The sequence below is a fragment of the Caloenas nicobarica genome, chromosome 1 (assembly GCF_036013445.1).
Source record: "Caloenas nicobarica isolate bCalNic1 chromosome 1, bCalNic1.hap1, whole genome shotgun sequence".
Taxonomy (NCBI): domain Eukaryota; kingdom Metazoa; phylum Chordata; class Aves; order Columbiformes; family Columbidae; genus Caloenas; species Caloenas nicobarica.
Window position 1 is genome coordinate 73685264 of NC_088245.1, and position 15422 is coordinate 73700685.

Below are 15422 nucleotides of genomic sequence, written 5' to 3' on the forward strand. Positions count from 1 at the left end.
TAGCTAACATACTTGTACACATGGAATGAATACCTATAGTGGAACAGCATCTTACTGAGAGGCAGAGAACCTGTTCAGGAAGTATTACCTGTTTGTACTGGAAAGTCACAGAAGTGATGCCATGGATTTAGAGCTTCACATGTCCTGAATTCTCTCTTTCTCCACTGAGGATTTGTGGGGGGTGGAAACCCAAAAGTTGTCAGCTAAATGGGCCACAAACCAAGCATCAAAATCATTAATAGCTTCCCTGGCATCTGCCTCTAAATGATGTACTGTTATTCCTTCTGGTGCCACACATACAGATTGCAGAACTCTAAGCAGATCACTTGTTTTCAATGGCTGAAGGGCCAGTTCAGTTTACAGAGAAATCCCTGAGATTACACATAGCATCGAGCTTCTTTTGAATAAGGAGGAAAACTGACACAGTAGGATAAATTTTAAATCTATTGGACTACAAAGCTCTCACAATAGTTGTATCTTCCACGTGAATGGACAAAATAATGCTGTAGAAGTCAGCATCTATCGCACTATTCTTGGAAGGGGTGTAAAACAGAAGAGTTCAAGTTAAAAGGATCTGTAGGTAGATCAAGTCTGTTTTCTTAGAGGAATGGGGAAGGTACTGGAGTAAAAAGCCCTCGTTAACATCACTCAGTCCCTTTCAGAAGTGTTAAATGGCATCAATACTTTGGAGAATCTAATGAGAGAAAGGAGGAGAGAGGAAACTGATAGCAGCGCATAGGTGTGTCTTCTAACAAGAGACTGTGAAACTGATAACAGATAGTACCACTATGAACCACACAAAGCTGGCAGCACTTGTCTTGGTTCATGGCTGATCACAGTCCAGTGGTTCTTGATTGCATACTTGGATGCTTTCCTCCAGTTTCCACTTTAATATCCATCCACAGGAGTAGTGGCAAGCATCTCTACTCAGAAAGGTACCCAAAATCACTATCTATGGGGCTGAATGCTCTAGGGGAGTTGGAGGTGCCTTCATATCCACCGAAGAACATTTCTACATCAATACCAGCTTTGAGAAAATGCAATTGTACCCATCAGAGTTACCCATGCAAAACTCTCACATTCCATGGAAAAACAAAACAAAACCCAACATAGCTACTAATCATTCTGGTTTGTGGTAAGATCCTGTGTGTTCTTTAATTGAAGGCTCCCACACTGTGGAGAATTAATTCAGTCTTGATTACTCTACTTCTTCCTCATCCAATGAAGCCAAAGCCTTCTCCTGTAACACAGAAAGAAAAATTACAATTCTAAAAGCAATGAGAACCCTCATCCTAATTCCAAATCTGCTGAGGTCAGCCAGTAGGTTTGTCAGTAAGACTTCCTGACCTCACACGGTCTATTCCAATGGGCACAGGCTGTACAGCTCCTGAATCTTTCCACTCATTTCATGAAGCACAAAAGGTCTAGGATTTCCATTGCAAGTGCCTCCCAGCAAATGCCGGTAAATGAGCTACAAAGCGCAGCAGCCCGGCACCGCTGCTGGCAAAAGAGCACCTTGCACAACTGACTTTGAAAGAGGGATGTGAAGATAAACAGATGCCCCTCTGTGCAGGGAAAGTGGAAGTGTGACCGTAAGGGCAGACTGTATGACCTGCTGAACTACTGTGCTGTCCCCAGGACCTGCCAACAGCAGACTTCTAGGGAAAAGTATAGGATTAGAGCAAGCATGAATTTTCCTGGTGTTTCTCCCAGCCTTCAGCTGTTTGTGGTGGAGAGACTGTCTGTGCCAGGAGCAGCATTTTATACTTAATAACCCTCCCCATGAATGTCTCCTATTGATTTTTGGACCTATATAAACAAACTTGCAGCAGAGAAGATGTCTTGTAGCAAGTAATTCCATAGCTGGAGCACATGCTGTTTTAAGGAATGTGCAGTTTGTTTTGCACCTGGCCCTTGTCAATTCTATGAAAAGTGTGCTGTTTCAAGGTGCCACAGGCTATGCACAACTCAAGGGAGGCAAAACACGTACCCAGCCACCCTGGTCCTGAATCCACGGCTTAAAGTGTTCTCTGAGGTACTTTAATCCGAAGCCCAAGACCAGGTTCATAGGATGGTTGTCCACAGCATTAAGTCTGGTGGCAACTTCCATCGTAAAGGCAACTTTTGCACATTGTACTCGGCTTTCTGGCTCACTTGGTGAATCTCTTATGGCGTACTCCAGGAACATATCAGCGATTCTCTTGAAGAAGGTGTAGGACAGCATGTCTTCAAAATGCTGATAGAAAGTCCTGTCCTTTTTGATCTGAAAATAAGGATTGGTTAAATTGAGCCACTTTTGTTGGAATTGCTTTCCCCATCTCACTGGGAAAGGAGAGCATCTCTAGGTAATGCATGCAATATAGTCTAGTCATGATGGTGAGTGCAAGAGATGACACACAAACCCCACACCTTGCTGCAAAGCTGCTCCTTCAGGCTCTGGAGGTCACTCTATGCTTTTTTCCTCGTTAAAACAATCTTCAGATTTTTTGCATTTGAATGAGAAAAGCAGAGCGAGTGAAAGCAAAATAAATGTGACATTGATATTGAGACCTGCAGGGGAGGACACATGGGAGTACAGGAGCGATGGGAAGATGACAGTAAAAACAAGGTTATGAGAAGTGCTGGCAACAGCTGCCTTCAGATGTTCCATTTGCTCAGTCATGGTCTTTGTGGTGCTTTTTACTGTATCTCGGTAGCTCTTTGCTGCAGGACCAGAGCATGTCCTTCATGTGGGAATATACCTTTGTAGGTAGGGGCACCTATAGAATGGAGTAAAGGGAATGAGTCCCTATATTTTTAATAGAGAAAACATCCACTCCAACTAATGGACTCATGCAGGGGTTCTTTTATAGCTTTTGGGCAGAGCTTTCAAAATGCACTCATATTTATTTCCCTACAGCAACTCTCAAAGCTGTAGAGTTTTTCTCCCTCCACTGGGAACAACTTGTCTGCTAAATGTAATGCAAACACAAGAGTTTCTCAGAATCAGTCAAGTGTTCAACATGCAATGAAACTCAACAGGAATGAGGCTAGTGAGTCCTCTTTCAAATGCACGTTTTTGTTGCCTTCCTCCCCCACCCCAACAGAGATCCCCGCTAGTCCTCTGGTCTTAAGAAAGATTTCAGGATGAATGGCAAAGGTTTCAGAAAGCCCTAGACGTGGAAAGAGAAATTCAGGATAGCGACAGAGCGCACTAGGTTACAAAACATTCATTCCCAAGAAAAGTGTCATCTCTCTCTCACTTTAGCTTGTGCAGCTCCTGAAAACAGAAGGTATTACCATTTCTTCTAGTTCGTCCCCTGATTGTCTTAACAGTGAAACTATTTTTTGTATCATTTCTTCATCTGTTGAAAAAAGAAGAGAAACATAAATATTGCAGCCTTCCAGTAGGATCCAGATATCAAACCATAGCAAAAACCTCTGTGTCACTCAGTCATGAGAACAGCTGCTATTTTGTGGCAAATTCATGGAGAGTTCTAAGTTCAGGCTTTAACCAGCAGCTCTCTGCTCTAGTCTGCATGGAGTAAGCAATGCTATTTCTCCATCTGCCCAATGTTTTGCTCCGATTAAGAATTTGGGAAAGAGCAAGGGCCAGCTCTTCGGACTTCGAGGTATGTCTGATAACAAGCCAGAACAAAGGAGCAGCTAGCGGAAGCCCATAAAAATGGATGTAAAATTATGGAAAAAAAATCCCCACATCCTTACCAGTTACACTTTCTGCAACTCATTAGGACAAACTCTGAGTTTGCTGGATTAAAGAATGTGCAAGTATGGCAGGATCACTCTTATAAGCAGAAATCCTGAGAAAACTTGCATTCAAACTAGATCTTCGTAGGCATCATGGAAGACAAGCAGTCCAGACTTTTAACAGTGATTGTTGAGCAGTGGTGTTCTGTCACCAAAGAGGGATTGACCAAGACATTATTTCCCCAGGGACTGGTCTTTGGCGTTAGAGCCCTGGTGTGTTACTCTGTCCCCAGCCCTGCTGCTCCTAGCACTGCTCTGTCACCTTATGTCCTTTTACCTTCACCCTCTTTTTCTCATGTCACACCTCCTTGGGTTTTTAAGAATGCTCCCTTTAATTTCAGTAGCTGGCAGGACTTTTTAGAGGAGTCCCTGAAAACATGGGCAGCAGAGCAAGAACCAGCAGAGCAAACTCCCTTCTTCACAGCATCTTACCATACAAGTCCCGAGTGCTTCACCATGTCTAGAGAAAATACCTCAGGGTGCAATCCCAACCTGATGTACTGCTGGCGAGGATGACATTCTTCACCCTTACCATATTCCTTGCCGTCGCTATCGTATTGTTTCACAGACGGACCCTGAAACCAGGCCAGTATTGGAAATTCTTGGATTCTAGAAGTAACAAGCCTGGCAAGTTTGTCTGCAATGCGGTTGACATATGCTCTTTCACCTGATTGGGAAAGAAAATGGGAAACAAAGAAGGCAATTAATCTTTCCAGGAAATAATTCAGTGATTTACTTGTTCACATGCCCCTTGAGGTGGAAGTGCCCACAGGATACTAAGGGACACATTTCCCCATGCTGGGGTTTCGCTATTGCTAGAGATCAGCTGGTAATAATTTAGAGAGACAAGTAAAGCAGTACAACCCCTCTCTAGCATTTGAACAGCAACTAGCTATACAGAGGTCACACAGGAGCAAGTGTGAGTGTTGCTCGCTAGCGTACATCCTTGCAAGCCAGAGGCACACCGTGTATTAAGAAACATGAGAATACTGCTCTGTAGAGCTGTGAATATTAGACATTGCTGTGAGAGTGCCATTGCCCGTGATTAGTTCATCTATATGTCCAGATTCAGAAGATATAGTGTATTTGAATGCTCTTTCCTTTTTCCCACCAGCTGATCCTGAGCAAAGGGGAGGAAGACTTCACTTTAGAGGGATGTCTAGCACAAAACCTTCTCGTGTCCTTGGCGCTGTTGTATTAAGCAGACATGAATATGGGGAGAACTCGGCAACCAGACTGCCTGTATCCACCTCATGTAATGACCTTGTTCAGGACCCTCACTGGCTGAAGACATCCCTCGGTGAGGAGATTCCAACGGGGATCCTGCTATGGCAAAGAGCAGGAGGAGCTGCCGCAAGGCTCATTTCATCTAAAAGGTGTTCTTCCCTACATATCACCTAACAGACCTTGGGATGCAAAACTCCATCTCCCCACCACCAATGCCAAGTGGCAGCTCCTGCATGACCAGCAGACATTGAGACAAGATCAGCAGTGGCCTGACCCATAACACATGTACAATTCACAGGCAGAGTTTATTGTGAGGGCAGCAGGGGTTAATGCAGCCAATAAAAGCTGCATTTCAAGGCTGGTGAATCAACCACAAGATATGTCCATCCCCTCATCTGCCTGCAGAGCTTGTCAGGGAGCTGCTAAACTTCTAGGAAGGGGATCACACTGTTCATGACTTTGGAAAGCTAAGATTAGGCAAATGGACAGGCCTTCAATTTAGATGGATAATCCCCAAAAGCACCTTCATTTGCTCCAGAATGGCCTGGGCAAGCTTGCGGTGCAGCTGCTCACAGTATAAGTGACTAATAATAATATTTTAGGAATTGGTCCAGCAATCTGCTGAAGCGCAGGTAAAGTCTGGATTTGAAGCCAAGCAGGATCCCCAAGGAGGTTAACACCCAGCACAGGGAGGTATTTCCTTGAGGCCATGCTGCCACCTGTGTTGCAGGGAACATGGTGATGTATTGGAAGGGCCATCAAGTGATTGCACCCAAACTCTTGAGAGCTTTCCTTGGCAATGTAAAAATGAAATGGATATAAAAACAGATATGTGGATGTAGACATATGTCCCTGGCAACCAAACAATGGAAAGTTATAGTTATTTCCCTCTAGCAAAAGGCACTGGCCTGAGGCAGGGAACCTTTTTTGGGAGACACAGCTGGATTTGGTAGGAGGGAGAATGACAGTCTTGTTGGGGAGGAGCTGGCCCAGGAGAGTTAAACTGATCAGACATGAGGCATTAGGCTGGAGAAGTCAGTGATGGATAATTTTTAGAAATATATTTAAATGCAGTAAAAGAGGATAGCAACTGCTGCGAAACTAATAGTATTCAAGCTGGGACAAATTAAACGAACAAGCCCTTACCTTATGTATATAAAACAATATGGCAACCTATTATATACTGTATATGGCAACTAAATGGGGATACCTCATCCTCCTCTCTCAGTTTTGTAGGAGAAGTTAAGGTATTAGTTATTTTGCAGAGTAGAAAAGGTCAAATCTCATTGACTGCAGTGCAGCATCTGATGTGGGGCTGGTTTTGTGGGCTTGGGGGGTACAAGACATTTATGTGGATGGGATCCCTGGATGTCAGATGGGCTACAGCCACTTTCCAGCTCCTCTTCCAACACATGGGAGGGCAGGTTCAGACTTAATACAATAGCAATGCATAAAGGAGCCTTAAATAACTCTGGAAGACTGATTCCATGTAAGATAAATAGCGGGGCTACAAGAGGTGTCCCAGAAACACAGGCTGCTCTGTGCTTGAGCCTGGTCTCTGACAACTGCTTGGCACCAGTTTCCAGCAGAGTCTACCACTTTGGTCTAGTGTGGAATATATACTGCATGATAAAGCTCCTTGAACTGGCCTTCAAAGAACTTCTCCTCCTTGATTTTAGTTTGGAGGTCTTCAGTCTGACCAGTGTTTTACGTTTTCTTTCTAACCAGGTATGGAAAAGAAAAAGCCAATGCTCAGAGAAAAAAATGTGTACAGTTATACAATACTTACCACCATACAATGGAGAACAGGAAAGCCAGTCACAAGCATGAATCTTGTGTGTGCAAGCAATACTGAAGATCTGGAAATCCACTTTACTAATTGGAAATCAGCAGAGCTAACATAAGAGAGGACCAAAAAGTGAAAAAACCACCCTTTTCCTCCTGCCTTTCCACACGTCACCAGCCATTTAATCTATTTAGAGAGAGTTTTAAAGGCAAACAGCAAAAGGAAAGAACTGAGACATACTTGTCTGACGTTGAGAATTCCCTTCTTGAGGGCTCTCAGATTGTGCCTTACAAACGGAGAAATGTGCCCCCTGATAATGGACCAATGGCAGAATTGGGACATTTTCCTGCTCTGCTCTGCCACCATATACTGGCAAGGATTTTCCTTTCAATTGCGTTTTGCTCTGTGCTTCTATCATGTGACGCTGAAAATTGATTATTCCTTGGTTTGGTCCATCTTCATCCGTTTGATGGTCAACCTCCACTTCTCTCCTCATTAAGGACGATGATTTCTGCGTATTAGCCTCATTTTTCAGAAGTTTCACATATTTACGAACAGACAACCGCCGCTGGGCGTAGGCCATTAGAATCTTGTATTCTATGCTGTCTTGGTCATCATCTTCCAGCAGTGTTTCATCATTTGGTGAAGACATCTTGGTCCCTGCAAGAACACAGTTTTAATGGCTTAGGCAACAGCCTGTTTTTCATGAATACCAACCAGTGCTTGACATTTCTACAGAACCATTTGCAAAACACCTTATAAACCTCAGTGATGTGAAGAATATTTCAGTACCCAGGAGCCAGACAAGCACTGTTTTCCAGAAAGATAATTTGGTTACTGAGGAATACCTCAGGCAGCAATCAAGGCCATAGAAGAATGGGAACATGTGATCTGCTACATTGTTCTTAACTGCATTTGGTGGCTTAGACAGGAAAGGTGAAGAAATTCAAGGAGTATTCACTGGTCAGGGTGCAGTGCAGGAAAAGAGGAATAACATAATAATAAATATAATATATAATAACATAACAATAATTACTGATTCTTGGGATGAAAAGAAAAACGATTCATCAAAGCACTGCAAAGGAAAAGCTGGTACTGTACAGGGCTCACACGGGTATCTAAATGCATGAGAATTGTGCTTTCAGAGGAAGCTTTGACAAATTCAAGCCAGAGTGCTCTGGGTAGGAAAGCAAACAAGAACTAGCCCAAACATTAGGAAAAATATGATATTTGCCTATCATAATGATCTCAACCATTCTTTCGCTTTAGGGCACCTGAATCAACAATCTTGTGTGTTTGTGTGCAGTGGATGGGGTGGTGGCACTTATCTAGTGTAACTTGTTCTTGTGCAAATAAACACATCAATTCCACAGCACGCAAATGCCTTTTGCCATCTTCCTGTTTCCCTACGCATTGCAGCTTACCAACCCACAGTGAGAAACACTTATCTTTTTGCTTTCCACTAGGTCCATTTGCCACCCGCTTCCCTGGAGCCAGGGAAAAGAGAAGAAGAAACAGGAGGGATCAGCTGTGATGCAGTGACCCAAAAAGGTCTCTTCTGCAGAGCCCAGGTGAGGATTTAGATGTTTGAGCAGGCAGCCGGGACCACCGACAACAGCCTTCCTGCAACGTCTCTGTTCAGTGACCCACACAAAGTTGAACAAAACGATGTACATATCCAGAACCTGCCACTGGGGCCTCTGTTGCTCACAAGCTGAACTAAGAGGCTCCTGTCCCCACTACCCAGGTACAGACACTTCCCTTTGCCCTGGAAACCAGGCCGAGCACTGATTTCGTTTTGAAGTTTGTCCAGAAACAGAGAGAAAATGTTAAAGGTTATGCCATATTCTTTTAAATTATTTAATACTTTATTTGAATTCAGGGTTTTCCTTGAAAAGATCTAACCTCGCTCCTTGGATCAGACACCAACGCTACTTAAAACAACATAGCCTTCCCCACCATGGGTACTCTTTATAGATCTAAAATAATTTGTGTAACATTCATGTATATTAATTTTCACTAATACAAAAATACAAATAGCAATATGAAAATAAACTATGTACAGAAAACCTATATGAATTATAAAGTCATTATATAAAATAGTATAAAAATTCATTCCCAAACAGCAAGAGGAATTACCAGTAGTAGCGTCATAAAACCCTTACAGCCCTGTACGTTGGGCTGTTACTTAGACATTGAGAACAGCCCTACCCAAGGTGGCTGTAGAGATAAAAATCAAATAAGAGTTCAAAAGTTGGTCTCCTAAAGGAGGCTAAGTGCAGACCGATAGCAGGAGGTAGGATATTATTACAGCTTGCTAGTACGTAACATCAGGTAAGCACTTGCACATCAGATGCAGCTGCATGGTTAAGCCTGCACCTTGCTCTGATGGGAGCCTCTGAGAAATGAAACTAATTATATTGGTAAAAATGTGGTATAGGAGCTTCCTTACTGGGGGTTTTTTGAGCACTGATGTCTTGGTAAGAAATCTCACCCCTGTGCATACAACAAGGCTGGAGGAGTGTGAAAAGAGAACAAGGAGTCTCAGTTTATAGCTCTTTTCTGCTATTACTTACAGATAGCAAGAAAATGAGATATCACCATATGCCGGCAAGTGTTTGTAAAGGAGACTGCCAGTAACCAACTTGTTTTTCAGTTCATTTTAAAGTTTGAAATCTTAATTGGTGACTTATGTCTCTCTTTAGACGTACTTCTTCATACTATAACAGGTTATTTTTCCAATATTGCATCTGGTGTGGGCCAAAAAGAAGCCAGGCCTTTTGCAGAAGCAGCCCTTGCTTTTCACAAACTCTTTCTCAGAAATGAGTTTCTATAAAGAATGTTTTTTTAATGCAAGCATTGATTCGATTTGACAAGTACTTGGAAATCCTGCTAAAACCCCAATGTGCATATTATTTTCTGGGATGATTAAAAGAAATGCAGAAGATCAGACTATGGAGAGTAGCAGCATGGTCTCATTCTGTCTACTTAAAAACTCTGGTCTAGATTATTTATCTTATGGAGTTTGCAGGCTCTGAGAGAGCATTATTACCCCCTCCCTCTGTACTCTCCTCCAGACCTTTTCCTCCCATTGCCAACTGTCACATCCACATGCCGTTTCCCAGAATATGGAAACCGAACTGCCAATGCTCATAGTGATACATTCAGCTGTAACCCTTCAGCCACTTCAAGAATTATCTGCCGAGATGGAGAAATTTGGTAAAAACACAGATGGACTTCTGTGAGCAGCATGACCAACAAAACCTGTTTTCCTGTGGAGTCTCTGAGGGCCTATGCTGGCTGAACTTGCACAGTTACACAAAAATACCCCCCCAACTTGTACCCTGTAACACCATCCTGGGCCAATTGCAATGATAGTCAACTAAAAGCTTGAGGAGTTTATTATACTGAGTGGGTGGAATACAGAAATAAAACCATAAAAAAAAAAAAAAGAGAGAGATAAACTAGCAACATGACTGTTTAATCTTTGTTAGGAGGGAGTGTAGCCTGGAGGTTCAAGTACAGGTAAAGTAACTGTTGATTTGGAGGGCATCTAGCTGTAGGCCTGTATTCAGTGAAACTGGACCAGCTGGTGTCCTGGCTATGTAATTTCTCAACAGTTGTTGTATTGGTGTTTTTTATCAATATATAGTTGCATGTATAGCTGCAAACCACCATGGTGGCTAACTCTACAAGTCCTCATGGTCCGTGCTCACCACAGTGTCCTCTTGAGCCCAAACCTGGGTGCTGCACACATGCTTTCCCAGCCCCTCTTTTCCTCCTAACCCTACTGACATGTCTCCTGTCCTTCCTCCTCAGGCACCCACAGACAAGCTCCACCATCATTTCTTCCATGGGGAGATTGATCTCCCTGCCTCACCAACAGCCCTGGGATTTACCTCCGGAAGGCTCAGGGAACTTGACCAAGCAGAGGCAATGTTGGTGCTGACCCTGCTGTTTGGCTTGATTTCCCACCACGAGCAATCTGGGCAGTGCCAGCAAACCCCAGGGATGCACAGGTCACAGAATCACAGAATGTTAGGGATTGGAAGGGACCTCAAAAGATCATCTAGTTCAATCCCTCTGCCAGAGCAGGAACACCTAGGTGAGGTTACGTAGGAATGTGTCCAGGCGGGTTTTGAATGTCTCCAGAGAAGAAGACTCCACAACCTCCCTGGGCAGCCTGTTCCAGTGCTCTGTCACCCTCACTGTGAAGAAGTTTCTTCTCAAATTTAAGTGGAACCTCCTGTGTTCCAGTTTGCATCCATTATCCCTTGTCTTACCATTTGTTGTCACTGAGAAGAGCCTGGCTCCATCCTTGTGACACTCACCCTTTATATATTTATAAACATTAATGAGGTCACCCCTCAGTCTCCTCTTCTCCAGGCTAAAGAGACCCAGCTCCCTCAGCCTTTCCTCATAAGGGAGATGCTCCACTCCCTTCATCATCTTTGTTGCCCTGCACTGGACTCTCTCCAGCAGTTCCCTGTCCATCTTGAACTGAGGGGCCCAGAACTGGACACAATATTCCAGATGAGGTCTCACCAGGGCAGAGTAGAAGGGAAGGAGAACCTCTTTCGACCTACTAACCACCTGCTTTCTAATACACCCCAGGATGCCATTGGCCTTCTTGGCCACAAAGGCACAGTGCTGGCTCATGGTCATCCTGCTGTCCACCAGGACTCCCAGGTCCCTTTCTCCTACACTGCTCTCTAATAGGTCATTCCCCAACTTATACTGGGACCTGGGGTTGTTCCTACCCAGATGTAACACCTGCCCTTGTTATATTTCACTAAATTTTTCCCTGCCCAACTCTCCAGCCTGTCCAGATCTCGCTGGATGGCAGCACAGCCTTCTGGTGTGTCAGCCACTCCTCCCAGCTTGGTGTCATCAGCAAACTTGCTGATAGCACACTCAATTCCCTCATCCAAGTCATTGATGAATATATTGAACAATACTGGTCCCAGTACTGACCCTTGAGGGACTCCACTAGATACAGGCCTCCAACCAGACTCTGCCCCATTGACCACGACTCTCTGGCTTCTTTCCTTCAGCCAGTTCACAGTCCACCTCACTACCCGATCGTCCAGACCACACTTCCTCAGTTTTGCCGTGAGGATGCTGTGGGAGATTGTGTCAAATGCTTTACTGAAGTCACAGTAGACCACATCCACCGCTCTGCCATCATCTATCCACCTCGTTATGCCCTCATAAAAGGCTATGAGGTTGGTCAAGCACAACTTCCCCTTGGTGAAGCCATGTTGACTGCCCCTGACGACCCTCTTATCCTTGATATGCCTTGAGATGGCACCAAGGATAAGGTGTTCCATCACTTTCCCAGGGATGGAGGTGAGGCTGACCGGGTCTATAGTTGCCCGGGTCCTCCTTCTTGCCCTTTTTGAAGACTGGAGTGACATTTGCTTTCCTCCAGTCCTCAGGCATCTCTCCTGTTTCCCAAGACTTGGCAAAGATGATGGAGAGTGGTCCAGCAATGACCTCAGCCAGTTCCCTCAGCACTGCGGGTGCATCCCATCTGGACCCATGGATTTATGGATGTCCAGATTGCTTAACTGGTCCCTAACCCAGTCCTCATCAACTGAGGCAAACTCCTCCATTGCCCTGCCTTCCTCTGGGGCCTCAGGGGTACAGGGCTCCTCAGGACAGCCTCCAGCAGAGTACACAGAGACGAAGAAGGCATTCAGTAACTCTGCCTTCTCTGTATCTTCTGTCACCAGGACACCCACCCCATTCATCAATGGGCCTACATTGCCTCTGGTGTTAGTTTTATCTGCCATGTATTTGAAAAAGCTCTTTCTGTTGTCCTTGACCCCTATCACCAGGTTTAATTCTAAGGAGGCCTTAGCTTTCCTAGTTGCCTCCCTGTATCCTCTGACAACAGCCTTATATCCCAAGTGATATAGATCCCAAGTGGCCAGCCCCTCCTTCCATGATCTGTAAACTCTTCTCTTCCACTTGAGCTTACCCAGCAGTTCCCTGTTTAACCATGCAGGTCTCCTGGCTCCCTTCCTTGACTTCCTACGTGTCGGGATGCTCTGATCTTGAGCTTGGAAGAAGCAGTCCCTGAATGCTAACCAACTATCTTGGGCTCCTTTATCTTCAAGTAGCCTTGCCCATGGGATTTCCCCAAGCTGAGGGGGGGGACCTAGGTGGTCCTAGGTCGCTGAAGATGGCTCTGCAGAAAGAGGCAGTGCCTGCCCTGAAAGGCTGAACAGACAAAGCAGAAAGGAGAAGTGAAAGAGGCCCCCTCTGAAAAATTATTGTTAGTCCCAGCTATTCAGGTCTGGTCTGGTGCTTCTCTTTAAACCAGTGGAGACAGAAATGTGGTTCGTTGCCTGGGACGCCAGTTCTGAATAAAACACTTTATTTTCGAGGCAGTGCTGGAGAAAGGCGCTAACAATAAAAGCACTGCTGCTTACCTTACTGGCTCATCCCAGGTACAGGTCCTTCCCTGCAGCCCTGCTCTCACCTACAGAGGAACAGACTGGGGCTTGTGGTAGGGGAGGCTCCTGTGCAAGGAGGAGCAATGGCCAAGATTCCTCTCCCAGTCTTCAAGCTACATCCTTTCCTCTGGGTGGATGGCCCTAATTTACTGGTAGTTCTCATGGAGGAAAGCAGAACCATCACGGGTCTCCCGGTTTCATTACTATGTAAGCAACACACTTCCCTGAGGAACTGTTTTGTACATATTGAGTCAATCATTCTCATCAAGCCCTTAATGGATAGGTATTGTCTGTGCAAGAGAGGCTGAACTGTTTTAAACTGTACAGATGCTGTGGAAAACTGGATTTACAGACAAGCCCACCAGGAAGGACCTCTCCATGTGATACCACAATACAGTTGCCTCTAGGATGGAAAGCAATAATTTGCAAGCTGAAGGATTATGCACCCCTTATTTAATCTTAACTAAATAGGATAGAACATAATTAGCGAAGGCAGGGTTACACTAGAAAGCCGAGGAAAACATCCCTAGTGGCAACAGATTTTTCATGAGCACTGTTGTGCAACAGATACAACGCATGCTATATAAAAAGGTCTATGCTGATGCATATCTTTCAGAAGAGAAGTCGTCTGCTAGTCTGCGGCTGCCCAGAAGTATTTCCCATATTCGAAGCTGAGAGGCTGCCAAAGACTCAGTGTCTAGAAGAAAAGTGATGCACCACTTGGCTTTTAGCACCAACAGAAATGATAAGGAATGTATTTACGGCCTCCAGTACACTAAATTGGCCGCCACTGTGCAGCAAAGATCTGTTAGCAAAAAGGGAAGAACTGGTTACTGATGATTTTGGGAGAGCATGTCACCTGCTGAATCACCTCCACCATTTATTGCTTAGATTAGAGTTTCTTTCAGTGGTAAATGAAGGCATTTTACCAGCACGAGGTGACCATCTAACTTGGACTGGGTGGACCTGTAAGAACCAGGTGGTAAGGATGGAAGTCTACATGAATTCACTGGGGTAGTCGCAAATTTTAAATTCTGCCCTCCATGACTAACTGTAGAGTGGTTGGCAGAAAAGGACCTTGCTCTCCTCAGCTAGATGTGTCAATCTCTTCTTTCAAAAGCATACAGACAACAGTGGCAAAGCTTGTATGGCAGCTCCAAAAATCCCAGAGTGGTTCCCTCTTTTTTTGACAACACAGCTAAACCTGCAAGTACCTTGCTTGGTATATAAATTACCTATGATAAATATAGCTGCTTAATCCATATACAAATAAAATTCAGAGTCTCTCGTGCTGGATTATAGACAGCCAAACATTATAAAAGAGAAACCAAGTTCAGAGAAGAAAAGGAGTTTTTATTACCTTCCAGGTCTATTGCACCAGCAACGCTGGGTGATCACTGATCTCAATTCTTTCTCCTCCTCTTCCAGTAGCTGGGCTTGTTGTGCTAGAGCTGGCCTTGCAAGGACAGTTCTTCCCTTCAGAAACCTCAGGTTCTTTTCTTTAATATTTTCAGTCTTTCATCAAAACATGCATTTGTAAGCTTTCACTAGGAAGGGCTACTTCCTTATGAGAACAACGTTCAAACATATCGGCTCACTTATGAAAAGCAGAAAGGGTAGGGCCAGTCCCTCCTGCACGTGACTTCTCAGCAGCGCACTAGGTAAGTGGAAAAAAGCCCTTAGCTCTTCTTGCCAAATGCTATCTTTTTCTCTTTTTTTCCTTCCAAACTCTTTTTTCTTTCTCCATGGTACAGGTCAAATCAAATCATCATTTTGATACAGGAGGGTTTTCTTTTAAGTGTTTTGAAAACAGTTACACCTCTTCTTCTATGATCAACCATAAATTAATCCGTGTTTTTTCGTATGCCGTTGCGTTATTGTTTTCAAAATCATGTTAAACATTAATTAGCTAAGATTAGTAAGATACTTGCAACAGTGACATGGTATTGCTCTTGTAGCTCATGGAATCAAAACTGTGATTTCGTTACCATATAACTATCCCCAAGTTAGTAGAATCAGAAGCACACACCCATTTTAAGAGGGATTTTCACCATGCCAGTGATCTTCCATTCTCAAAATAAGCTGTAGACAAAGTGACAAGCTAGGAGGGGCCTCAGGCCCAAGAAAGAGCCAAAAGAGGGTGAACGTCTACATTCATCTGTGGCAGAGTTTTAGCAGACACACAGGGGTTTCTGACTAGG

At 44.3% G+C, this 15422-nt stretch overlaps 1 protein-coding gene across 1 annotated transcript; it reads right to left on the reverse strand.

The window, feature by feature from the left end:
• Positions 1-1198: 1198 nt before the first annotated feature.
• On the reverse strand, positions 1199-14648 carry BCL2L14 (BCL2 like 14). Its single transcript, XM_065626850.1, has 6 exons — positions 14582-14648; positions 7001-7420; positions 4280-4414; positions 3280-3344; positions 1991-2263; positions 1199-1240 (listed from the first exon to the last, which is right to left on the reverse strand). The coding sequence occupies exons 2-6, from the start codon at positions 7410-7412 to the stop codon at positions 1199-1201; spliced, it is 927 nt and encodes a 308-aa protein (XP_065482922.1). The 5' UTR covers positions 7413-7420; positions 14582-14648.
• Between the last annotated feature and the right edge of the window lie 774 nt (positions 14649-15422).

Coding starts and splice junctions, on each gene's coding strand:
- BCL2L14 (XM_065626850.1), bottom strand. CDS start 7,412: ATGTCTTCACCAAATGATGAAACACTGCTGGAAGATGATGACCAAGAC. Junction 4,415..7,000: donor GAATTCTCAACGTCAGACAA/GTATGTCTCAGT, acceptor TTTCCCAATCAG/GTGAAAGAGCATATGTCAAC. Junction 3,345..4,279: donor TAGCGACGGCAAGGAATATG/GTAAGGGTGAAG, acceptor TTTTTTCAACAG/ATGAAGAAATGATACAAAAA.